The following is a 26604-nucleotide window of genomic DNA, read 5'->3' as shown; positions in this document are numbered from 1 at the left end:
AGAATTTTGAGCATTACTTTACTAGCGTGTGAGATGAGTGCAATTGTGCGGTAGTTTGAGCATTCTTTGGCATTGCCTTTCTTTGGGATTGGAATGAAAACTGACCTTTTCCAGTCCTGTGGCCACTGCTGAGTTTTCCAAATTTGCTGGCATATTGAGTGCAGCACTTTCACAGCATCATCTTTCAGGATATAGGTACATATATGATAATTGTTTTGTTTTCCTAGGCATTGATATCTATTATCATCATGAACCATCCTCCTTTGTTTCTAATAATGAACTTTGTTTTAAAGCTTATTTTACCTGCTGTTAGTATAGCCACTCAAGCTCCACTTTGGGTTCTATTTGCATGGTATATTCCACCCCCTCCCCCATACTTTCAGTTTTAACCTGTTTGTGTCTTTAAATACAAAATGTGTCTCTTGTAGACTAGGTATATTTGAATCATGTTTTTGCTTTTCTAAAATCTGATGTCAATCTCTGCCTTCTCATTGAAGTGTTTAGTCCATTTGCATTAAATGTAACTACTGATAAGGTAGGATTTATTTCTGCCATTATGCTATTTCTTTCTGAGTCATCACCAGCAATATTTTCAGCATTGCTATAGTTGATTTCTAATATCAGTCTGTTAGTGGTGATTTATTAGACTTTGTCTACTAAGTTCCTGAAAATTCTTCCAGCTTCCACCCATTTCCTAGTCTCAAAGATGCTTCCACATAGGTATGTGTAGTAGCAGAACCCATTTCCAGGTAACGAAACATAGACATTAGTTTCTATGCTGCATAACTACTGTAAATTTTTAGCATTGGTAAGATGAAGGACACTATCCTCTTGATGGCCATCAGCTAGAGGGCTGCTCTCAGCTCCTACAGACTAGTCACAGTTCCTTGCCATTGGTCCTCTCATAGGATGTCTCACAACATGGCAGCTTAGCTTTTCAAAGCCAGGAGGAAATCCATCTGACTTCTACTTCTCTTTTAGAATGCCCTGCTGATTATGTAAGGCCCACCTAGGATAATGACCCTTTTAAGTCAAAGTTAACTGATTAGGTACTTTAGTTACATACACAAAAACCCTTTGCCTTTGTCATATAATGTAACCTAAGCCATGGCATAACATCCCTCATTTTCACAGGTCCTGCCCATTCTCAAGAGTAAAGGATTATATACAGGTAGCACTGGACATCACCATGGACACCAGCAGATGGTCAATACTGAAATCAGATTGATTATATTCTTTGAACCCAAAGATGGAGAAGCTCTATACAGTCAGCAAAAATAAGACTGGGAGCTGACTGTGGCTCAGACCATGAACTCTTTATTGCAAAATTCAGACTTAAATTGAAGTAAGTAGAGAAAACCACTAGACGATTCAGGTATGACCTAAATCAAATCCCTTACGATTATATAGTGGAAGTGAGAAATAGATTCAGATTAGATATGATGGACAGAGTGCCTGAAGAAATATGGATAGAGGTTTGTAACATTGTATAGGAGGCAGGGATCAAGACAATCCCCAAGAAAAAGAAATGCAAAAAGGCAAAATGGTTGTCTGAGGAGTCCTTACAAAGAACTGTGAAAAAAGAGAAGCAAAAGGCAAAGGAGAAAAAAAAAATATATATATACCATTTGAATGAAGAGTCCCAAAGAAGAGCAAGGAGAGATAAGACTTCCTCAGTGATCAATGCAAAGAAATAGAGGAAAACAACAAAATGGGAAAGACTGGAGATCTCTTCAAGAAAATTAGAGATACCAAGGGAACATTTCATGCAAAGATGGGCTCATTAAAGGACAGAAATGAGATTGACTTAACAGAAGCAGAAGATATTAAGAAGAGTTGGCAAGAATACACAGAACTATAAAAAAGATCTTTATGACCCAGATAATCACAATGGTGTGATCATTCACCTCGAGCCAGACATCCTGGAATGTGAAGTCAACTGGGCCTTAGGAATCATTACTACGAACAAAGGGAGTGGAGGTGATGGAATTCCAGTTGAGCTATTTCAAATTCTAAAATATGATGCTGTGAAAGTGCTGCACTCAATATGCCAGCAAATTTGGAAAACTCAGCAGTGGCCACAGGACTGGAAAAGGTCAATTTTCATTCCAATCCCAAAGAAAGGCAATGCCAAAGAATGTTCAAACTACCGCACAATTGCACTCATCTCACATGCTAGTAAAATAATGCTCAAAATTCTCCAAGCCAGGCTTCAGCAATACGTGAACCATGAACTTCCAGATGTTCAAGCTGGTTTTAGAAAAGGCAGAGGAACCAGAGATCAAATTGCCAACATCTGCTGGATCATGGAAAAAGCAAGAGAGTTCGAGAAAAACATCTATTTTCTGCTTTATTGACTATGCCAATCCCTCTGACTGTGTGATAACAACAAATTGTGGGAAAATTCTTCAAGAGATGTGAATACCAGACCACCTGACCTGCCTCCTGAGAAATCTGTATGCAGGTCAGGAAGCAACATTTAGAACCAGACATGGAACAACAGATTGGTTCCAAATAGGGAAAGGAGTAGGTCAAGGCTGTACATTGTCACCCTGTTTATTTAACTTATACGCAGAGTACATCATGAGAAATGCTAGGCTGAATGAAGCACAAGCTGGAATCAAGATTGCCAGGAGAAATATCAATAACCTCAAATATGCAGATGACACTGCCCTTATGGCAAAAAGTGAAGAGGAACTGAAGAGCCTCTTGATTAAAATTAAAGAGGAGAGCAAAAAGTTGGCTTAAAACTCAACATTCAGAAAACTAAGATCATAACATCTGGTTTCATTATTTCATGGCAAATAGATGTGGAAACAATGGAAAGTGAGAGACTTTCTTTTATTGGGCTCCAAAATCATGGCAGATGGTGACTGCAGCTATGAAATAAAGACGCTTGCTCCTTGGATGAAAAGTTATGACCAACCTAGACAGCATATGTAAAAGCAGAGACATTACTTTGCCAATAAAGGTCCGTCTAGTCAAAGCTATGGTTTTTCCAGTAGGCATGTATGCATGTGAGAGTTGGACTATAAAGACAGCTGAGCACCGAAGAACTGGTGCTTTTGAACGGTGGTGTTGGAGAAGACTCTTGAGAGTCCCTTGGACTGCAAGGAGATCCAACCAGTCAGTCGTAAATGAAATCAGTCCTGAATATTCATCGGAAGGACTGATGCTGAAGGTCAAACTCCCAATACTTTGGCCACATGATGCGAAAAACTGACTCATTTGAAAAGACCATGATGCTGGGAAAGACTGAAGGTGGGAGAAGAGAACAGAGGATGAGATGAATGGATGGCATCACTGACTCAATGGACATGAGTTTGAGGAAACTCCGGGAGTTGGTGATGGGCAGGGAGGCCTAGCGTGCTGTGGTCCATGGGGTTGCAAAGAGTCAGGCACAATTGAGTAACTGAAGTGAACTGAAATGAGAACTGGAGGTCATCTTAGCAATCTGCCCACTTAGTTACACTATAGTTACATCCTTTAAACATCCTTTTGTCATAAAAGTAAATAACTGTTACATCATTCTTCAACTCTCCTCCCACCTTTGGTTTAGTCTTATATGCATGTATTTATGTATGTTTGTATTAGTCTGTATGAAAATAATGTTCAGCAGAAGGTTGAACATCTTTTTGCGGAAGGTTCCTCAGTCTATGTTTGATTTCATAAAATCTGTCCTCTAGTAGATTCCTCAGGATGGTTTAATGGGTGGAGAATTTCCTAAGTTCTTTTATTTGATAGACAGTTTGGATAGATATTAAATCCTTGGCTCACACTTTCTTTCACTGAATTTTCTATACTTGTTCATGTATTTTAATTTTGTTTGGAGTTTAAAGTTTTCTTCTACTTCAGTTCTTTTTTGGGAAGAGTCTTCCTCAGTTGTCTGTTTGACATTTTATTTCTTGATTCCAGCATTAGTTCTCTATGGGTTTTACTTTTCTCTCCTTCATTTTGCAATATGGTGTCATTTAAAAAGATTTCTAGGTTGGTGACACTAGTTTCTCCTTTCTGTTGGTTGTTTCAGCTAGCCTCTTTGGCTAGAATCATATCTGGGTCTGTTTGCTTGCCATGGATTCTTCTGGTGGTGAGAGAGTAGGGCAGGAAAAATTACGGTCTGGTCCTATGATTTGTTGCTTTTTCTCTTTTTACTCTGTTACTTTGCACATTTGCTATTCTCTGTCTTTAAGCAACAGTGAGAGTTTGGTTTTGGATAAAAATGTAGTTGTGGAGTTATTGCATATATTTTTGGAAGGAGATTTTTAGGAGGCTGCTTACCATATACCCACCACTGACTTCAGCTGCTTTGCTTTAAAAAATCCTCTTAATATACTGTCTTTTCAAACAACAAAGAAATGTGAAAACATACAGGCATGCCTGTTTTACCATGCTTTGCTTTATTGTGCTTCTCAAATATTGCCTTTTTTAAAAAATTTTTTACAAAGTGACAATTTGTGGCAATCTTGCATTCTTAAATAATTGTTAGTATTTTTCAGCAATAAAGTATTTTAAAGTTAAGGTATGTACATTTTTTAGACATAATGCTATCGCACACTTTAAATAGTGTAAACATAACTTTTACACACAGTGGAAACCAAAAATTTGTGAGACTCACTTTATTAGGATATTCACTTTACTGCAGTGGTCTGGATCCTAATTTCCAACATCTCTGAGGTATGTCTGCAAATGATTTTCGATTTGTGATTACTTGAAATTATTAGGTTTTGACTACATTTATAAATAGATTGCTTACAGGAGGCTAGATTTCCTATAAATTTAATTACCAGAGTTGTTTAATTCCTTAGGTAGGTTTTAACTTGTAACTGTTAGCAGTTTGCCAGACATCTGAAATACATAATAGAATATATTAAATGCATAAATGAAATTTAAAATGTTTATAGACATTTAATTATGTAGGCCTTTAAATCAAACTGACAGCTTAAGGGACATTTAGTTAGCTTGACCTGAGTAGATTAAACATTTATTAAAAGAAAATAATTTTTTTAGAGAAAACTTTCTAGATTTATAAATATACAAATGAAGTTGAAACTCCAATACTTTGGCCATCTGATGTAAAGAGACTGAATGTTGGCAAAGACTGAGGGCAGGAGGAGAAGGGTGAGAGAGAATGAGATGGTTGGATAACATCATCATCTCAATGGACAGGAGTCTGAGCAAACTCTGGGAGATAGTGAGGGACAGGGAGCCTGGAACGCTGCAGTCTATGGGGTCGAAAAGAGTCGGACATGACTTAGTGACAGAACAACAACAATGAAGTATGTCTGTGGAATAGCAAGACCTGCCTAAGTCCAGAAGTACAAGAAGCAATAGGGCATAAGTCTGGGTAAGAATAAGGAGATAAGATATGAGTGGTCTTGGTGATTAGCTACACTCTAATTTCATTTCTAAAACTTACTGCTTCTCTCAAACACATCACGATGTTTCACACCTCATTTACTGTTTTAGGCACCGAGGAATATCAGTTCAGTTCAGTTCAGTTGCTCAGTTGTGTCCCACTCTTTGCAACCCCATGAAGTGCAGCATGCCAGGCTTCCCTGTCCATCACCAACACCTGGAGTTTACCCAAACTCATGTCCATTGAGTCGGGTGTCGCCATCCAACCCAGGCATATAAGGAAGAATAATACAAAGTTCCTAACCTCATGGACTTCAACTACAGAAAAGAGACAATTTAAAACAAACAAAAAATACATAATTTCAAATAGTGGCAAAGCCATGAGGATTTAAAAAAAAGGAGGATAAAGGACGACAGTGATAGGGAACGATGTTACTGGAACTGTATTCAGGGAAGGCTCCTCCTAGGTTGTGATATTTAATCAGAGATTTGAATGAAGTCAGAGAAAGACATTCAAAGGAAGAGAATTTCAGATGGAAGGTCTATGCTATGCTATGCTATGCTAAGTCACTTCAGCCGTGTCTGACTCTGTGCGACCCCACAGACGGCAGCCCACCAGGCTCCCCTGTCCCTGGGATTCTCCAGGCAAGAACACTGGAGTGGGCCGCCACCTCCTTCTCCAATGCATGAAAGTGAAAAGTGAAAGTGAAGTCGCTCAGTCGTGTCCGACTCTTAGCGACCTCATGGACTGCAGCCTAACAGGCTCCTCCATCCATGGGATTTTCCAGGCAAGAGTACTGGAGTGGGGTGCCATTGCCTTCTCCGAAGGTCTAGCGAATTGTAAAAGCCTTGACGTGGGAACAAGCTTAGTGGGTTCATGGTACAACAAGGAGGCGACTGTGGCAAAAGAGAGTGAAAGTAAAGTCAGAAAGACAGTTGAGGGTAAATTATAGGAGACTGGTGGGTCATGGCACAAAATCTGGATTTTATTATGAATGCAAAAGGAAGGTGTTGAAATGTACTATTTGGCCTGCTTAGACTGCCTTTCTCCTCCTCGGTTATCTGGCTCACTTCCACTTGTCTTTCAAAATCAGCATCATCTCCTGTGGGACATATTTCTTAGCTCTCCAGAAAACATCAATCACCTCCTTCTGTGTGCTACCTCTGAGCAATAACGAATGACTGAACTGTGTGTGTGTTTCATTTCATTGTAGAGTAGCTCCAGCATTTAATGTAGTAGTAGGTGCTAAGGGAAGGTTCCATAAAGGAAAACCACCCATTCAACGGTGCAAACCTTGACTTCTCTGGACCAATTCAGGTGCCATTCACACGGAGGCGCATGGGAACGGTTGCCCTGGGAGAGGTCGGCTGCAACCTTCCCCCACCTCGCTCTTGCCACCTGAAGCCAAGAAGGCCTCTCAGGACAGCCAGCCTCCCACTGTCAGGGGCCTGCTGTTTTCCCTCAGCACATCTATTCCCGCGTCCTTTCTGGATCCTGTGGTGGGATTTCGGATGGGGTGACCTTCGGGCTTAGCGTGTCTGCATCCACACTTTCGGCAAACGGTCCCCTGGCCCAGTCAACGCACCTTCTGAACAAGGGGACGTAAAGTCGCGATGTCCACTGGCCTAGAGAGTCCAGCTCCTGCCGCGCCTCCGTGCTTCCGCGACACACCCTTCGTCCCGCAGTCGCCCTCACGGCCCCCCGCCCCACTCACCTAGGATGCGAGTGACCCCCAAGGTCAGCTTCTCCAGGTGCGGCTTGCTGCTGCCCAGCAGCGGGGGCGACGTCTCCTCCATGTCTCGCGTCCCGGCTCCGCGTGCGGCCGGGGAAGGGGTGGGGACCGGGCGAGGGAGCGGGGCGGGCCGGAGGGCCGGACACCGCCCGGGAGGCGCGGCCGTCAAGTTCGCGGCATGCCGGGACTTGTAGTGCTCGGCGCCTGAGAGGGCTGCAGGACGGAGATGAGGGGCCCGGGCTGCTCGGGGGGTAGTAGTTCCCCGAGGCGTTTGTTCCCGCTGCCCCGGCGGGTGCTCCACACCAGGTCGCCGGGACCCAGCGACCCCTCCGGCCGGACCGTCCCGCCCCGCCGGGGCCGGCCGCGCAAGCGGGGGCGGGCCTCTGTGTCGTGTGGCCAATCCGGACCGGGCCTGGGGGCCGGGGCGGGGCGGCCCCGGCGCGACGCCCCGAGTGGCGGTTGTTTCAAGATGGCGGACGTGGCGGGCCCCTCCCGCCCGGGCGCGGCGGCGTTCTGGAGCCGGGACTGTATCCTTTGCCCGCTTGACAGGGGGCGCCGGCGCCTTTCCCGGGGCGAGCGGTCGCGAGGGACTCGGAGCGGAAGGGAGAAGCTCGCTGCGGACCTCGGGGGCGGGGCCGTGCAGTCGGGCCGCCGGGCAGTCCCCTTGCTTGGGTATTAGGTGGCAGAGAGCCTGCACTGTTTCTCCAGGCTGGAGTTCTAGGTGTGGGGACTCGACCCAAGCTGTTTCCCTGCCGTCCTTGGCGGTGAGCTCCGGAAAGACGACCTAGAGTCGGGGGCTGGAAGGGGCCCAATGCCTGAGGCGACCTGCGGCCGGCCGGGTCTGTGAGGAGTGAGCTTCTGGAGGAGGGCACGGTGTTGGGTGGTCCAGGAGCTTTTCGTCTTGGTTTAGAAGTATCCCTGGCCTGCACTGTTAGGAGCAAGTCAGGACCTCGTCGGACTTCGAAGGCCTGGCAGTGACGATGTATTTTCATACTTAGATCTTCAGAGAATCGTAGGACTTGGTTTCACAGGGACGTGATCTGGTGATGCTGATGATGCTGATGATGGAATCAGATGCGATGCAGATTTTAGGGCCTGGGAGTAGTGTGATTTGTATGTAGGTTGCGGGTCACCGCTAGCAGGGTTAAATCAGTTCGTGGATAGTTCTATGGTAGAGAAGCGGTGGCGCTTTTACCCTTGGAGTAATGAGATGTTTGACAAAACTGGTTCTTTTGCCTGCGTTAGGTACACTGTTCCAGATTGATCTTTGGTCCCTTGCTTCATGTTCCAGGAGAGTTACCTGAAAGGAGGGCGTTCCGTGTGTTGGATGCCCACAGAGGCAAGCCTTTTTGTCTGTTTGCTAGGATTGGCCATAGCATTGTTAGAGGCATTGCTGTTAACTTCTCCTGAATCGTTCTTTGCAGGTTCTACTTAGCTAGTCAGTAAAACTCAAGAAGTTATATTATCAATTCCCCTTGTTGGATTACTAGGATTAAAGTGTCATGCCTTGGAGAGTGGGGCATTTTTGGATTTCTTGCTGCTGAGTGTTTGGTGTTATGGACTTTCTAAGCATTATTGCCATTTGTGTGTAAGAGGTTGGAGACCATCAAGTGAAATTGTGATCCTACACTGTGGATAAAAAGCACACTAATACACTATGCAAATTAAATATTTTTTTCTTTACCTGTCAGGAGAATATGTGCATCGGGAGCAGCTGGACTGAATTGGGAAGTCAGGAAATTGGGATGAGTCTTTCTCGTGAAACATTGCCTCTGCAATGTTAGAATTTTGTGATAGAGATATATGAAACTTATTAACTTATAATGTTCTTCAGTGTAATCATTTTCATAACCATCTATGTGGCTTTTGTTATTATCCCTTAAATTTCTGTATAACCAATGCTATTGTGCTGATATGAAATGTATAAGGATATTGTTCTGATATATAATAGAATGTATGTGGGTGTGGATAGGGGATACAGTCTGTTGCACTGGGTATGATTAAGTTAATAGGTATGTAAACAGAATCTATGCTCTTGGTCTTAGCAGCCTTGTACTCAATTGTTTATATAGTCATATTACTCTGTATTTCATATAGATGTCATATAGCCTTCCTTTTCTCTTGCATTCTCCTTACTCTAAAAATTAATGTAAAATACTCATCTTTGCTGTGAAAGTGAGGAGTTGAAGTTATTTCAGGAAAATGGTGGTGATTACATTCTGTAGAAATTCAGATGTTTGAAAGGAGTTTCAAGGTTACCAGTATCACCTGTTTCCCCTCCCTATTCCATGTAATGACCAATTAATATCCAGCCTCAAATATTTTCATGTTATATCTGTAGGACTTAAAAGCATGTCAGATGTGAATTTGTTCCTGAATCTTTGCTAAAAAACATAATTATGAATCATTTAATTTAGTTATGTGTCTTTTGATCTTCTTGTAAAAAAATTTTTTTATTGGAATGTCTTTTGATCTTGATCTCTTTTCTCAATACACTGATGACTTCCCAGACCACCCCTGAAGTACCTATAGTTAGAACTTTCAATAGAAAAAGGCCAAAAAGTATATTTATCTGTAATCTGGTATTTTCACACTATTCAGAGATTTTTAGTGCCTTACCTAAGCAATTGGAGAAGTATGATTGAGAGATTTCCCATTCCTAAATGTTTCTGTCATGTGAGGATAGGTCATCTGTGACTGAAGGTCACCTTTTCATATTGTTGTTTTTATGAGTTGTGTATCTCCTGCACAGTATGATTCAGCAGTGCTGTTTTGCACAAGGTATTTCTTTATACCCAATGTGTAAACAGTGATATGCCATGTTGTCATTTTATGGCTTAAATCTACAAGTGAAATATACCCCTTTGGCCCTAAACTGCTTTCCTTCTTCATTATAGCTCTTGGTAATATCAAAAGAAATTAATATTTCTTCAGTATCTAAATTTGATTGCTGAAGTGCACTCAAGTGTATTATCTTTAACAGTATTATAAACCTGATATTAACAAATATGAACTATAAAGGACCTGGTCAAAGCATTGCAGTAGCTATAATCTCTGCCATTGAGTTTTCAGTTAAATAGAGACTTTATGTTGATGTTAAAATAATGTCAGTTCAGTTCTGTCGCTCAGTTGTGTCTGACTCTTTGTGACCCCATGGACTGCAGCATTCAAGGCCTCCCTGTCCGTCACCAACTCCTAGAGTTTACTCAAACTCATGTCCATTGAGTTGGTGATGCCATCCAACCATCTCATCCTCTGTCATCCCCTTCTCCTCCGGCCTTCAATCTTTCCCAGCATCAGGGTCTTTTCAAATGAGTCAGTTCTTAGCGTCAGGTGGCCAAAGTATTGGAGTTTCAGCTTTGGCATCAGTCCTTCCAAAGAATATTCAGGACTGATTTCCTTTAGGATGGACTGGTTGGATCTCCTTGCTGTCCAAAGGACTCTCAAGAGTCTTCTCCAACACCACCATTCAAAAGCATCAATTCTTCAGCACTCAGCCATCTTTATAGTCCAACTCTCACATCCATACGTGACTACTGGAAAAACCGTATGTGTCAGGAAAATCATTATGGTTAGTAATGATGATACACATGTTGCTGATAAGTGATTCACTCTCACAAGGTTATTGCAGAACGGGAAGTACCAAGTTTATTTTCTTCACATCGTATTGCTCTAGGATCAGATCAGATCAGATCAGTTGCTCAGTCGTGTCCGACTCTTTGCGACCTCATGAATCGCAGCACACCAGGCCTCCCTGTCCATCACCAACTCCCGGAGTTCACTCAGACTCACGTCCATCGAGTCAGTGATGCCATCCAGCCATCTCATCCTCTGTCGTCCCCTTCTCCTCCTGCCCCCAATCCCTCCCAGCATCAGAGTCTTTTCCAATGACTCAACTCTTCACATGAGGTGGCCAAAGTACTGGAGTTTCAGCTTTAGCATCATTCCTTCCAAAGAAATCCCAGGGCTGATCTCCTTCAGAATGGACTGGTTGGATCTCCTTGCAGTCCAAGGGACTCTCAAGAGTCTTCTCCAACACCACAGTTCAAAAGCATCAATTCTTCGGCACTCAGCCTTCTTCACAGTCCAACTCTCACATCCATACATGACCACAGGAAAAACCATAGGGTTGACTAGATGAACCTTTGTTGGCAAAGTAATGTCTCTGCTTTTGAATATGCTATCTAGGTTGGTCATAACTTTCCTTCCAAGGAGTAAGCATCTTTTAATTTCATGGCTGCAGTCACCATCTGCAGTGTAGCTCTAGGATAGGTATATTTATTTCTCCCTACCATTTCTGGCTTGGGTTTCTGCTTGCCACTTTAATTTCTGAAACTTGGGCATTAAAGACTTTATAACTTGATGTACTTTTCCTATTGAGGCACTTCCAGATGAACCAAGTGGAACTAAGGTGACAGAACACAATAAGAGGTCCAAATTGTGTCTCTTTAACTTTCCTATGAAATATACATTTGTTGGGAATTGGTATTTGAAGAAGATAAATATTTGGGTTCTCAAAAATAATTGGATGAAGATAGATTACAAAAAATTAGAAAGTATGTGTTGGATGGAGGCAAGTTCAGATATATTTTGTCTTATTTATAAAAACTTTTGTTAAGATCAGTTTATTTAGTGGTCTTATATTTGAAAAAGAAATTTGGTGTAGCTGTAGCTGGTGGTGTTTGTTTGCATATTTTGAATAGGACAAAGAGAGAAAGACAACATTGAGAGTTGTTGGACAGTGCCTCATGGGATTAAATAAATACCAATTTCATTCATTCCTAGATGGTTTACTATGATCCAGGCATTCTTTGATCTTAGAGATACAACATTGAACAAAACAATGCAGATTTTCACTGGCTTGGTGCTTACATATTAGTGAAATGAAATTAGTTCATGAATAAGTAAAATAATATTTTATGATTATGGGTGCTATGGAGAAAAATAAAGGAGGAAGAGGGTAGCTGTTAATGTCATGGGGGTCTTTTGTGTTTTGATAACTGTTGCTTTGTAGTATTTTGAAACCAGGAATTGTGATGCCCCCAGCTTTGTTCTTCTTTCTCCAGATTGCTTTGACTAATTAAGGTCTTTTGTGGTTCCATACAAATTTTAAGATTGTTTGTTTTACAATATTTCTTTGAAAAATGACTTTGGAATTTTGCTTTGAATCTGTAGATTGCTTTATGGACATTTTAACAATATTTTAATTCATGAGCGTGAATTTCTTTCATTTTCCTTCAGTTTCTTTCATCAGTGTCTTAAACTTTTCAGCGTACAGGTCTCTCACCTCTTTGGTTAAATTTTCTAGATTTTTTTTACTCTTTTTTTGATGCAGTGGTAAATTGGATTTTTCCCCCCTAATTTGTCTTCCTGGTGGTTATTCTTGTATAAAAATATAACAGATTTTTATTTATTGATTTTGTATTCTGCACCTTCTGTTTATCAGCAATCTGAATTTGATTATTCCAGCAGTTTTTCAGTAGAATCTTTAGTGTTTTCTATATGTAATATCATGTCATCTGCAAATGCATGTTTGTCAAAGGCTTCTATAGTTTGTTTTTCTTAAAGAAATAGGAAGCAAAGTTATTAGCTTAGAATAAAGATGGGGGAAATGGTATCAGGTTTAAGAAGAGAAGAGAAAGTATAAAATATTTGATGAGCTTCTGAGTCAAGGTATGGCTAAGTAGGTCCCTCAGTGGCTGGTCCCTTCCAGCTATGAGCAGACTCCTTTGTGGATGGTCTAGAGAAGTGTAGTATGTTTTCCAGGACTCAGTTATGTCAGTCTTTCCATAGGTCATCCTTGGAGATGGAGAATATTCTGCAAATTCATCCCTATTTTATATTTTAACTGAGGACCCTGTCATATGGAGCGTGTCCTGGGTCATCTTGAATTTTTTCCCCTGGGTACTTTTTCCCATGTGTATATTTCCAACAGTGAATAATTAAACAGTAACTGAAGAGTCCCAGAGGATGTAAAAAAATGACTCTACTGCTAAAGAGTCTGCACAATTTCAGCTTGTAAAGCTTTTGTTTTGGATTAGGTATCAATGAATTTAGAAACGCTCTGCTCCAGTATTAGTTACAGTCAATTTCCTTGGACTAGTGGGGTCTAATTTTTGTTAGTTTACTTGTCTTATGTGCCTCCTGAAATTTTCTGTGTTCATCCCTGATGTCTGAGGGAGTTTAAAGTTTTTAGAGGCACTAGTTACCAGCCAAAGTCTTGAAGCTGTGATAGTGCATATGCTGCTGAGGAGAGCTGAACCACCTAGCAAGTCAGACAGTAAGCACCACCATTGTGTTCCTAAATTTCCTTCACGAGTCTAGGCATTTCCAGTCAGCATTCACTGAAAAGATTCCATTTCTAGAATTGGTTCTAAACTGAAAAATATTGGCTTTCTAACATGTTTTATCCACTGTTTTATTCCCATCTGCTCCCAGGAGGAAATAGTTAATAATTGATTTGTCTACAAATTTTGGAAAACAAAGTATTCATAAAGTAACAGAAAACTTTGGACTTTTCTAGGTCATTTGGAAAATAATTGTTTAGACACCTGCTTCCTGGATGTGTAATAGAAGGTTATCAAATGGTAGACATACCTGGATTTAAATCTAGTTCAGAATAAAATTTTATTTCTGAAAAGTAAACTTTATTATATTGGTTTCCTTTCTGTATCAGTGTTCGGCTCAGCTGGTAAAGAATCCGCCTGCGTTGCAGGAGACCTGGGTTTGATCCTTGGGTTGGGCGGATCCCCTGGAGAGGGGAATGGCTACCCACTCCAGTATTCTGGCCTGGAGAATTCCATAGACTGTATAGTCCATGGGGTTGCAAAGAGTTAGACACAACTGAGTGACCTTCACTTTCACCCTTTCAAAATTTCTCCTTTTGAAATTCGAAATAGTTCTTTTTGTCTTAAATTTCTTCCACTTGTTAAATAGCAGGGCTTCTTGAGACGTTTCATGAACGTACTGTGGAAGAATAAAAAATATTTTTGTGTTTGCATAATTGAGGTGCCCTTAAACAGTATTCTTCAAAGCTAAAACTCATTTTGAAATAACATATTCATGCCTCAGATAACTTGTCTGTTCACCAAAGATGAGCACAATGGAGCATTTAACTCCTTGTTTACAAAAGGAAAGAAAATGAAACTACAGCAGAATTTATAGTGTTGGGTATGTCATTTGGGAATAAGAATGGATAAAACTTTAATGGAACATGGCGTTCCAGCATTTTTACAAAGCAGATAGTTGTGAATATATAAAGATGAACTTTAAAAGATTATTAATTTTGCTACATTTATTTTCATTATATTACTTCCTAGTTTTGTTTTTAAAAGATAGTTACAAACTTCTAGCTCAAAAAAAATTGCAAATTATAGCAGAAGTATAGAACAACAGCATTTGGGTGTTGGATAATCTTTTCTAGTATTTTCCTTTATGTCTTCCTGCATAGTTTCTGATGAAGAACAATCAGTGGTGTATGTTCCAGGTATGATTTTCTATATTAATTTGGTAAACTTCCTTTGCTTCTTAAGAGTTAGAAGAAAATAAAACATTAGGACAAGTTTGTAGGTATAAGTAGATGCAGAACAGTTCATCAGAACATAATTTTTTTTCTTTTTTAATATTTGGTGTGACCCCATTAAGGTTTGATATATTGCCTTAATTTAGGCTCTGGCTGGCAAGTCAGCTTTTGATGAATTTATAGAATATTTTGTTCATGGATTAAAGAGCAGCAGATTCTTTTCTTACTTTTCATATTCAAATAATAGTCTGAATTTTATATTTCAAAGAAAATGTATAAACTTCATGATGTAGGGTTTATGTAACAGACTGTAAAGTTTACTTATTGTTATGAGATGAGTTGTAAAACTGAACCATTGGAGGCACCCTAATTATGTGAAAATTCAGATTTTTAGTTTCCAGGAAGTTAAGGTATATATGGCATGTTGTAGTTTATTGGTTTTAATGTGATTTACAAATGTTCACATCCCCTTTAAAAAATATTTCAGTTGAATCTCTAATGCATTCAAAACACAGTCTTTTCATGACTCATTATTTATTAACAGAACTTTAAAATGAAGTTTATAAAGAGATTTGCCCATCCGGTACCATACAATAGAGGGTATCAAGGAAAAGTTTGCTAGGGGGAGGGTTTAAAAGAATGAAAAGATTTAATTTTGAAATCTTGTTTTGATGGAAATCCTTAGGAATTTCTACAGAAGGAAATATCAGGTCAAGACACAAGATGGTGAATCCAAAAGCTGATGTTAAACTCAAGACCTCCAGGGTGACTACTACTCCAGTCTCCATGGAGTATTTAAAAGGTGCAGGAGATTCAGTTGATGAACAGGTCAGTAATTTCCTTTTTTCTGTTTTTTTTTTTTTTCTTATTCTCCAATCTTTATAAATGCTGACCAATAAGTCATTTTTCTGTGCTGGACAATAATTGATAGGTCAGTGTAGAAGAGCCCTTGAAAGAACATTAGATGATCTACAAGTATTTTGAAAAGATACAGAGGATTCAAGGATGCTTTATTAATATTTAGTATGAATATAAAGTATATATATTACTCAAAGCTTTTGTTCCAGAATGTCCAGGCTTACTTTAAGCCTTAGTTGAGAAATGTTTATTGTCTTCATAAGTTTCAAAAATCTTACATCCTGATCTGTGTGGTGTTAGTAAATCAAATTGACAGCAGTTTTTTTTCTCTTACTAGGTATTCTTTATGATTTTTGTTCATGTAAATATTTTAGTTGATAAATAACCCTTTGCATATAAGAAAATGCTTTGTTAAAATTAGCCTATATTACTATTATTATTTCCTTCACTTGTCAGATACTATCATGAAGACTTTATTTTTATTGCTCAGTCATTTATTTCTCCCTTGTCTGTCTTTGCCTCTCTAATAGTGTCTCTACATTCCGTTGGTACGTGCTTTGTCTGGTTGGTTTACTTTGCATGTGTACTAAGTCGCTTCAGTCGTGTCTGACTCCTTGCGACCCTGTGGACTGTAGCCTGCCAGGCTCCTCTGTCCATGGGATTCTCCAGCCAAGAATACACGAGTAGGTTGCCATTTCCTTCCCTGTTATTTTACTTTATATTTTGTCTCCTCAACCAGAGGTTAAGCCAGGATTTGACAGTCTTGACTTGTAGGCATCTGCTTTTCCCTGTTTTGTGAGTCAAGTGTTACTAGAACACACCATTCCCTTAACATTCTTTTAATGTTATCTTACTGCCGCTTTCGTATTACAGTGTCAGAGGTGCTGTAAAGCTGTATGCCTGCAAAGACAAAATTATTTACTATTGAACTCTTTATAAAAAATGTTTTTCAATACCTGGTTTATGTTCTTGAGGAAATGTTCAGTGTCTAGTTTTGTTACTTATTTCTCTTGACCCTTGAACAACACAGGTGTTAGGGGTGTTGAACCCCATGCAGTCAAATATCTGCATGTAATTTTTGACTCCTCCAAAACTTCACTAGTAACTTATTGTTGAATGAAAGCTTTGCTGATAACATGGTTAACACATATTTTGAGTGTATATACACTCAATATACATGTATTGTATATTGAGTGTAGAATAGTGTAAAATATACCTGTATTTTACACATTCATGACACACCTAACTTTTTTCTTAATTTGTTTTTATATATTTCTTTAGGCTGTGTGGTTCATTTGCAAGCTTTTTCAAATTGTCTTAAATCTCCTATAAGTTTTCCAATATATTTATTGAAAAAATCTGCTTATAAACAGACCTGTGCAGTTCAGACTCACATTGTTAAGGGTCAACTGTATCACATTTAGTTGTCTACAGGATTTAACTGTGATTAGCTCAAATCGTGCATGGGCTTCCCAGGCGGCTCAGTGGATAAAGAATCCACCTACCAATGCATGAGATGCAGGAGATGTGGGTTCAGTCCCTGGATTGGGAAGACCCCTGGAAGAGGAACTCCATTATTCTTGCCTGGAAAATCTCATAAACAGAGGAGCCTGGCAGACTGAAGTCCATGGGGTCACAAAGAGTCAGACATGACTGAGCTCAAAAGGCCTGCTTATGTTGCTTATATCCCCAGTATATCCACTTCACAAAAGCTATTCCCCATTAATCTCAGCTCCTGACAACCGCTAACCTGCTTTTAATCCCTAAATATTTGTCTGTTCTGAATATTTCATATAAATGAAATAATGTACTGCGTGGTCTTTTGTGACTGGCTTCTTTCACTTCAAGGTTCATGTATGTTGTACATGAATCATTGCTTCATTCCTTTTTATGGCTCAGTGCATGTTTTGTTTAACCACCAGTTGAAGGACATTTGGATTGTTACACTTTTTGCCTAATATGAATATGCTCCATCAGCATTCATGTACAGATTTTTGTATGGATTTCTGTTTTCAATTTTCTTGGGTATATATATAGAAGTAGAATTGCTGGGGCATGTAGTAATTCTATGTTTAAGGTTTTGATGTACTGTCAAAGTAGCTATACTATTTTACATTCTACTAGCAATGTTTTGCTAGGAGTTGGACACGACTTACTGACTTCACTTTCACTTTTCACTTTCATGCATTGGAGAAGGAAATGGCAACCCACTCCAGTGTTCTTGCCTGGAGAATCTCAGGGATGGGGGAGCCTGGTGGGCTGCCGTCTGTGGAGTTGCACAGAGTCGGACATGACTGAATCGACTTAGCAGCAGCAGCAGCAGCAATGTTTCTGCTTTATTGACTATGCCAAAGTCTTTGACTGTGTGGATCACAATAAACTGTGGAAAATTCTGAAAGAGATGGGAATACCAGACCACCTGATCTGCCTCTTGACAAACCTGTATGCAGGTCAGGAAGCAACAGTTAGAACTGGACATGGAACAACAGACTGGTTCCAAATAGGAAAAGGAGTACGTCAAGGCTGTATATTGTCACCCTGCTTATTTAACTTATACGCAGAGTACATCATGAGAAATGCTGGGCTTGAAGAAGCACAAGCTGGAATCAAGATTGCTGGGAGAAATATCGATAACCTCAGATATGCAGATGACACCACCCTTATGGCAGAAAGTGAAGAGGAACTAAAGAGCCTCTTGATGAAAGTGAAAGAGGAGAGTGAAAAAGTTGGCCTAAACCTCAACATTCAGAAAACAAAAATCATGGCATCTGGTCCCATCACTTCATGGGAAATAGATGGGGAAACAGTGGAAACAGTGTCAGACTTTATTTTTGGGGGCTCTAAAATCACTGCAGATGGTGACTGCAGCCATGAAATTAAAAGACGCTTACTCCTTGGAAGGAAAGTTATGACCAACCTAGATAGAATATTGCAAAGCAGAGATATTACTTTGCCGACATAGGTCCATCTAGTCAAGGCTATGGTTTTTCTAGTAGTCATGTATGGATGTGAGAGTTGGACTGTGAAGAAAGCTGAGCACCAAAGAATTGATGCTTTTGAACTGTGGTGTTGGAGAAGACTCTTGAGAGTCTGTTGGATTGCAAGGAGATCCAACCAGTCCATCCTAAAGGAGATCAGTCCTGGGTGTTCATTGGAAGGACTGATGCTGAAGCTGAAACTCCAATACTTTGACCACCTCATGCGAAGAGTTGACTCATTGGAAAAGACTCTGATGCTGGGAGGGATTGGGGGCAGGAGGAGAAGGGAACGCCAGAGGATGAGATGGCTGGATGGCATCACCGACTCGATGGACATGAGTTTGAGTGAACTCCGGGAGTTGGTAATGGACAGGGAGGCCCAGCGTGCTGCGAATCATGGGGTCTCAAGAAGTCGGACACGACTGAGCGACTGAACTGAACTGAACTGAGCAATGTATGAGGGTTCTAGATTCTCCACATTCTCACCAACACTTTATATCCATCTTTTTTGTTTATAATTGTAGTGACTTTGAAGTGGTAGCTCATGGTTTTGATTTGTATTTTCCTAATGGCCAGTAGTGGGCTTCCCTGGTAGCTCAGATGGTAAAGAATCCACCTGCAGTGCAGGAGACCCAGGTTCAATCCCTGGGTGGGGAAGATCCCTTGGATAAGGGAATGGCAACCCACTCCAGTATTCTTGCCTGGAGAATTCCATGGACAGCGGGGCCTCGCGGGCTACAGTCTATGGGGTTGCAAAGGGTCAGGTGCAGCTGAGTGACTAAACACACACACACACAGTGGCCAGTAATGATCATCTGTTTATGTGCTTCTTGGCCATTTGTATATGTTCTTTACAGAAATGTCTATTCAGATATTTTTCAGTTTGAGTTATTTGTCTTCTTATTGATGAGTTGTAAGAGTTCTTTATAAATTCCACCTCTGAGTCTCTTATCAGATACAGTATTTGCACATATTTTCTCCCATTCTGTGAGTTGTTCTTTCACTTTTTTATTGGTGTCCTTTGAAGCTTGAATGTTTTAAATTTTGATGAATTTCAACTTACCAATGCTTTTCTTTTATTGCCTGTGCTTTGCTGTCATGTCTAAGAAATCGTTACCTAAACCAAGGTCTCAAAGATTTATACCAATATCTAAGAGCTTTGTACTTTTAGATATTAATTTAAGTTTTGATCCATTTTGATTTAATTTCTGTAGATGGTGTGGGTAGTGACCCAGCTTTATTCTTGTGCATGTGGATTTCGTCTTGTCCCAGTATCATTTGTTGCAAAGACTATTTTTTCTTTGTCTTGCCACCCTTGTTGAAAAATCTTTTAACCATAAATGTAAGTGTTTATTTCTGTAATCTCAATTCTATTCCATTGATCTGTATTTCTATTCTAATACCAGTCCACTCTGTTTTAATATATTGTAGCTTGGCAGTAAGTCTTGGAATCAGAAAGTGTAAATAGTCCAAGTTCTTCTTTTTCAAGGTTGTTTTGCCTATAATGGGTCCTTTGCGTTTCCATAGGAATTATGGAATCAGCTTGCCAGTTTCTGCAGAAAGTCAACTTGGGGTTTTGGTAGCAATTGTGTTGAATCTTTTTAAAAAAAAAGTTGAAAAATACAGTTGATGTACAATAATGTGTTAGTTTCAGGTATACATCACAGTGATTCAATTTTATATATATATGTGTTTATAATTATGTATGTGTGTGTATATATATATTTTTTTCTTTTAAGATTCTTTTCCCTTATAGATTATTATAAAATATTGAGTCTAGTTCCCTGTGGTGTACAGTAGGTCCTTATTGGTTATCTGTTTTATATATAATACTCTGTATATGTTAATCCCATAAATTGAATGATTGGGAATCTTTTTTTTATTTTAACTTTTTATACAACTTTAAAGGTTACTTTCCATTTACAGTTACTACAAAATATCAGTTGTATTTCCTGTGCTGCACAGTACATGCCTGAGCCTTACACCCCATAGTTTGTGTCTCCTACTCCGCTACCCCTACCTTGTGTTGAATCTTTAGATCAGTTTGGCGAGTACTCTCAGCTTCATAATATTGTCTTCCAGACCTTGAATATGGTGTGTAAATTGTCTATTTATTTAAATCTTTAATTTCTTTCAGTGATGTTTTGTTGTTTTCAGTGTACATGCCAAATTTATTTTCAAGTTTTAAGTATTTTATACTTTGTGATGCTACTATTAATGAAATCATTTTCTTAATTTCATTTTTGGATTTTTGACTGCTAGTATATAGAAACATAGTTGATTTTTTATCCTGTAACCTTTCTAAATTAATTTATTTGTTCTAATCTAATAGCTTTTTGGTGATTTTCTTACCATTTCGTATGTACAAGATAGGAAATTATCTATTATGCCTATAATAGATATAGGCATAATTCAAATTATGCCATCTGTGAATAGAGATAGTTTTACATTTGCCTTTTCAGTTTGGATTTCTTTTATTCAGTTGTCTTGTAAAGAGATTTAAAAATGTGACAAACCTTTTTCCAAATCATTTTGTCATACTGATAGTCTTTTGGTTCAGTACCGATTATTGAGGGAACCATTCATTTCTGCTTTGAATTGCCATGATGCTGTTATAAATCAAGGAGATACTTAAGATTTCACTACAAGTCTGGCATCTGTGAGACGAGAAGGAAAGAAAGACTGACAGGGAGGAGCCTCAGACTTCCTTGCAGTCTGAGGTAATATATGAGAGATGTGTTATTCTTCCCTTAGTATAGCATAGCATCTTATTTGGTAATCTCTGTCTTTAACTTTGTGTTTATCATTCTGTTGTTTCTCTTTATCAGGGGTTGACAAACTATTTCTGTAAAAGGCCAGATGGTAAATGTTTAGCCTTTGTGAGACACATGGCCTCTGTCTTAATTATTTAATTCTGCCATGATAGTGTGGAAAGAGCCATATGTATGTCAGTGTATAAATGAATATGCATGGCTGTGTTTTAATAAACTCTTTTTTCCCAAAAATAAGCTTTGAGCCAGATTTAGCTTGCAGTTGTAGTTTATCAACTGCTGTCCTATATGGTGTAAACACGTATTTGTTTTTTAAACAATGGTGGTGGTGGTTTAGTCACTAAGTTGTGTCCACCTCTTGCAACCCTGATGGACTGTGGCCCACCAGGCTTCTCTGTCCATGGGATTTTCCAGGCAAGAATACTGCAGTGGGTTGCCATTTCCTCCTCCAGGGGATCTTTCCCAATCCAAGGACTGAACCCGCATCTCCTGCATTGCAGGAGGTCTCTTTACTGACTGATCCACCAGGGAATCCCATAGTTTTGTGTGTATTTCCAACTTTTTATGAATGATCTCATATCATATTGTCTGATTTTTTTTTATTCAGTGTTATGTTTCTGAGATTTATTTATGCTGCAAGTTGTCATATTTAATTTCTTTTCACTGATATTTCAATCAGGGTTTACTCAGTTATTTCAACTGAGAGTATGTTTAGTATATAAAAACTTGTTAGACTGGTGCTGGAGAACTGAAAGGCAAAAAGGGTACACTAAGTTACCATGTATGTAATAATGGCAAGACACAGCCACCATCTCTAGAGTTGGGAAAGCAGAACAAGCTGGAATTATTAAAACCTAGAAACTTGGAGGAGGGGCCACTTAGAGCTGAAACTTGGACCTTTGATGATGGGGAACTAGCCTAAGGGGTATTGCTGTCTCCAAGGAGACATGACAAAGGCTGGTTCTGTGAGGCCTGGAAGAATTACCAACAGGAATCAGTTGTTCTTGCCAGGGTGAAGATCTCTGGCAGGGGTAACACTGACAGAAACAGAAAGCAATAGGAAGGAATGTGTCCTTTCTTCCTCTCAGAGCCTCTCCTTCTCCCTGTTGGTAGAGCTTAATAGAGAACGGGCTTCCCTGGTGGCTCAGATGGTAAAGAATCCGCCTGCAATGTGGGAGACCTGTGTTCAGTCCCTGGGTTGGCAAGATCCCCTGGAGGAGGGCATGGCAACCCACTCCAGTATTCTTGCCTGGAGATTTCCCATGGACAGGAGGGCCTGGCGGGCTGCAAGTCCATGGGCTCACAAAGAGCTGGACATGACTGAACGACTAAGCACAGCTTAGTAGAGAATCATGTGGCAAAGGAGAATTGAGGTTTTCAGAGCCTCAGCCTCACAAAGCAAAGCAGGGTAGGGTGGGTTTGAAGATGGATGAATGTCAACTAACAATCAGTAGCTGCAGAATTCCATTGTATAAATATACCACAGTTTAACTCTGGTTGACAAACATTTGTGTTTTCAGGTTTTTGCCTGAACACAATGCTGCTGAAGTTCTTGCCTATTAGCAAGGCTTTCTTTTTTTTTGTTTACTGAAAATCTCTTAATGGGTTTTCAGCAATTTTTCCCATTGCCAAATCCAGTGACTCCTTTTAATATTCTGTTTTTTGATTATTACCACTGTTAACCCCACATTCTTCTTAAAACTTTTTTCTCCTACAATATTGTATGCTTCTGATCCTCCTTTTGTCTTTTTAGTTACCAGTTTTATTTTCTTGGATTAGGAGTTGATTTTTAAAAATTAGTATTTTTTTCTTAATTTTAAGGAAAATTTTAAAACATAGAAAAATATAAAGAAAATAATAAAAATCTAAACATTATTGATAGCAACATATGGCTGAATTTTAAATTTTTATGTTTTTCTCTGACCTGTGATCCAGACCCACATTTTCAGCTTCCTGCCTAAACATTTCCCCATGAATGTCCTCCTGGCATCTCAAACTGACCATATCTAAAATCTAAAACCAAATCCATTTAATGTTTTATCTTTTTACCATATCCTGTTTCCCATTTCCTTTTTCTCCCTTATCTTTCCCATCTTTGGCTAACAGTGCTTCCAGGATTCATTTTAGGGGTCTTGGATTATTCTTGGCCACGTGAAGTAATTGGACTAATTTACTTTGTGGTTGCATAAATGGCAATGCCAAGGATTGTTTTTTTAAACATATTCCTTTTACGTGTTACCTACAAGTGAATTCCTAGGTTTCATAGCTTTGATGTTCATGTACTGCTGCTAAGTCACTTCAGTCGTGTCCAACTCTGTGTGACCCCATAGATGGCAGCCAACATGCTCCCCCATCCCTGGGATTCTCCAGGCAAGAACACTGGAGTGGGTTGCCATTTCCTTCTCCAATGCAGGAAAGTGAAAAGTGAAAGTGAAGTCGCTCAGTCGTGTCCGACTCTTCGCGACCCCATGGACTGCAGCCTACCAGGCCCCTCCATCCATGGGATTTTCCAGGCAAGAGGACTGGAAGAGTGCCTTCTCCGTTCATGTACTAGGAGAACTTTTTATAGTATAGGAGGTAGGATAGTACAGTGAGTAAGAACATAGACTGTGGAATCAATGCTTGAATCTCGATTTTGCTAGTTCACTGCTATATTCCTAGGCAAGGTATGTACCCTCACTATAGAACAGGAATAATACCTACCTAATAGCACTGTGGTGAAAATGAAATGGATTAATAAGTATAAAATACTTAGAATATTCACTGGATATAATGGATATAACTGGATATAATAACACTGGATATAACGTTACCTATTATTACTATTACTCTTTGATCTAATACCCTTTGGAATGAACCTTGGGATATATTGAGAGCTTAGAAACTGGTGCCTCTGCTGCCAACCTTAATAAACCTTCAAGCAGCCATAGACTGTGGTGTCAGAAGGATCTCAGTATCTTCCATTAGATGTTTGTTTCTGTGACGTTCACCAGGGGAAAGTTGTTTCCTTATTATTCCCTGATACTTAAGCATTTGTGTCTGTGAGTTCTTACTCTGCTTTTCCTGTGTAAATTTCATGATGTCCCCTGGTGGACAGATTGTTCCGTAGCCTGTTTTGAGTTCACAGTAGTTTTAAATGAAATAGGTAGTCTTCTACCAAATAAAAGAGATCCAAGAAATTTCATCCCCTGTGCTAATTTAAAGAAATTTCTTGAAAAGTCTTGAAAGTTGTTTTTTGTGAAAGTTAATCAGAATGATTTTTTTTGTTTGTTTTAGAGTTTCTGCAGGGGAGAAATAAAGAGTGCATCACTGAAGGATTTGTGTCTTGAAGACAAAAGACGCATTGCAAACTTAATTAAAGAACTGGCCAGGTGAGACAAAGCCTTGTATGAAGTGTATTACTATGTGAGAGAGAATATTTTTTTGAAAATAGAAAATTATAAATATGTTCTGATGTCATCCTGTCATTGGTCTTATGGGAACAAAGACTTTTAGGAAAAATAATATTCTGTGGTGCCAAAAAGAAGAGTAGAAAACACACACACACACACACACACACACACACAAAACATAAAATGGAAAAGAAATAAACAGCAGAAGAAACACTCTCCAACTTGTGTTTTCTGGTTTATTTACTTTCCCAGTTGTTTCATAGAAATATCTGCAGCGGTCATGTATCAGGAGGGAACATTTTGAAACTTAGCTCTTCTATTGATGTAGGTTGATATTGTTATCAGAGGCATAGCAGTTACTTTTGGTTTTGCTTTAGCATCTGAAACGAAAGAGAACATTCTTTTTATTGTCATCTTTCACAAGAATACTTGTCAGTTTTCTAACTTCTGATAGTTTCAAATAAGGGGTTTTGAATTTTGAGAGAGTTCTTAACTGTTTGGATGTAGTATTCCAGTTTATTAATGATGTGTTTGAAGCATATTTACTTTGTATAATTTTTTCTTAACATACATGTCAAGTTTTGAGGTCTTAATAAATGAAGATGTCTGTAGAGGAATATATTAATATAAATTATAAAAATTAAGTTTAGGGGAAGGCCATACCTAAACACTGATAAAATAGTACTCATTTTTATCATTCAATTGTATGTTTGAATATAGTAGGTCTTTTTTCTTCTTTCTTTTTTCTAAATTAAAGATAACTACATGAAGTATTTCATCTTAAGGCCTTAAAATAATGTTTGTAGAGGCTGTTCTAGAAAAACTGAAGTTAAAAATTACCTTATTAAATCATAGAATCATAGGTATAAAAGATGACAAAAGCAGTGATGTTTGGGGGATTAGATTACAGAGTATAAGAATTCAAAGTACTGCCTTAGTCTGAAATTGATATGCCACTTGATTAAGCAGTAACCTCTTTCACTGGAATTCTTTGACTATTCTGCTCCCTGAAGTAGACTTTTCATTATCTCAAGTAGTGTTTTTTATAATGGGAAAACATTTGATTGTTAAACATTTAATTTATGATCATCTTACAAGGCTTTTTTTTTTTTTTTTTTACCATGGAGAGGGATGTGAATGTCCTTACAGCTGTTACAATTAGTTTGACATCATATATTAATGGTCCTGAATTTATTGGAGAAGGAAATGGCAACCCACTCCAGTATTTTTGCCTGGAGAATCCCAGGGACGGAGGAGCCTGGTGGGCTGCTGTCTATGGGGTCGCACAGAGTCAGACACGACTGAGGCGACTTAGCAGCAGCAGCATTGCCTTATTGTTCTGATACATGTTCAGCTTCCAGGCTTAGCGAACTCTTGACATCTTAGAGCATATTGTTTTGGTTTCAGTAAACTTCTGCTTTCTAGCAAAGTGTAAGATTCTTGGTAGAGTGTCAGTGTTTTAGTACAAGATTACTACAAATTTGACTGCTAAAAACCCCCATTACCACTATCAGTTCAAGTCAGTAGATGAGTCATGTCTAACTCTTTGCGACCCTGTGGTCTGCAGCCAGGGTTCCCCGTCCAGCACCAACTCCTGGAGCTTGCTCAGACTCATGTCCGTTGAGTCAGTGATGCCATCCAACCATCTCATCCTCTGTCATTCCCTTCTCCTCCTGCCGTCAATATTTCCCAGCATCAGGGTCTTTTCCAGTGTGTCAGTTCTTCGCATCAGGTGGCCAAAGTATTGGAGTTTCAGCTTCAGCATCATTCCTTCCAATGAATATTCAGGACAGATTTCCTTTGATTTGATTGGTTTGATTTCCTTGCAGTCCAAGGGACTCTCAAGAGTCTTCTCCAACACCACAGTTCAAAAGTGTCAATTCTTCGGCGTTCAGCTTTCTTTATGGTCCAACTATCACATCCATACGTGACTTCTGGAAAAACCATATCTTTGACTAGATGGACCTTTGTCAGCAAAGTATTCTCTCTGCTTTT

At 39.4% G+C, this 26604-nt stretch overlaps 2 protein-coding genes across 7 annotated transcripts in view; one reads left to right on the top strand and one right to left on the bottom strand.

The window, feature by feature from the left end:
• The window catches only part of TPGS2 (tubulin polyglutamylase complex subunit 2), a 62607-nt gene extending 55146 nt beyond the window's left edge, over positions 1–7461 (bottom strand). Inside the window, exon 1 of one of the 2 annotated variants that reach the window (XM_070361549.1) lies at positions 7071–7461. In XM_070361549.1, the coding sequence (XP_070217650.1) occupies positions 7071–7152 (82 nt within the window). In that variant the 5' untranslated portion in view covers positions 7153–7461. The remainder of the gene's footprint in view (positions 1–7070) is intronic. The other variant, XM_070361548.1, reaches the window with a different exon arrangement.
• A 47-nt stretch (positions 7462–7508) lies between these two features.
• KIAA1328 (KIAA1328 ortholog) overlaps positions 7509–26604 on the top strand; it is a 416288-nt gene continuing 397192 nt past the window's right edge. For 3 of the 5 annotated variants that reach the window (XM_070361544.1, XM_070361543.1, XM_070361546.1), the window contains exons 1-4: positions 7509–7615; positions 14539–14574; positions 15296–15438; positions 24494–24588. In XM_070361544.1, coding sequence (XP_070217645.1) covers positions 7558–7615; positions 14539–14574; positions 15296–15438; positions 24494–24588 — 332 coding nt within the window. In that variant the 5' untranslated portion in view covers positions 7509–7557. Of the gene's footprint in view, positions 7616–7692; positions 8001–8040; positions 13369–14538; positions 14575–15295; positions 15439–24493; positions 24589–26604 lie in introns of those variants that run through there. The other 2 variants (XM_070361547.1, XM_070361545.1) reach the window with 2 other exon arrangements.

Source organism: Bos mutus, chromosome 24 (genome assembly GCF_027580195.1).
Source record: "Bos mutus isolate GX-2022 chromosome 24, NWIPB_WYAK_1.1, whole genome shotgun sequence".
Lineage (NCBI taxonomy): Eukaryota > Metazoa > Chordata > Mammalia > Artiodactyla > Bovidae > Bos > Bos mutus.
This window is presented reverse-complemented; position numbering and strand designations above follow the sequence as displayed.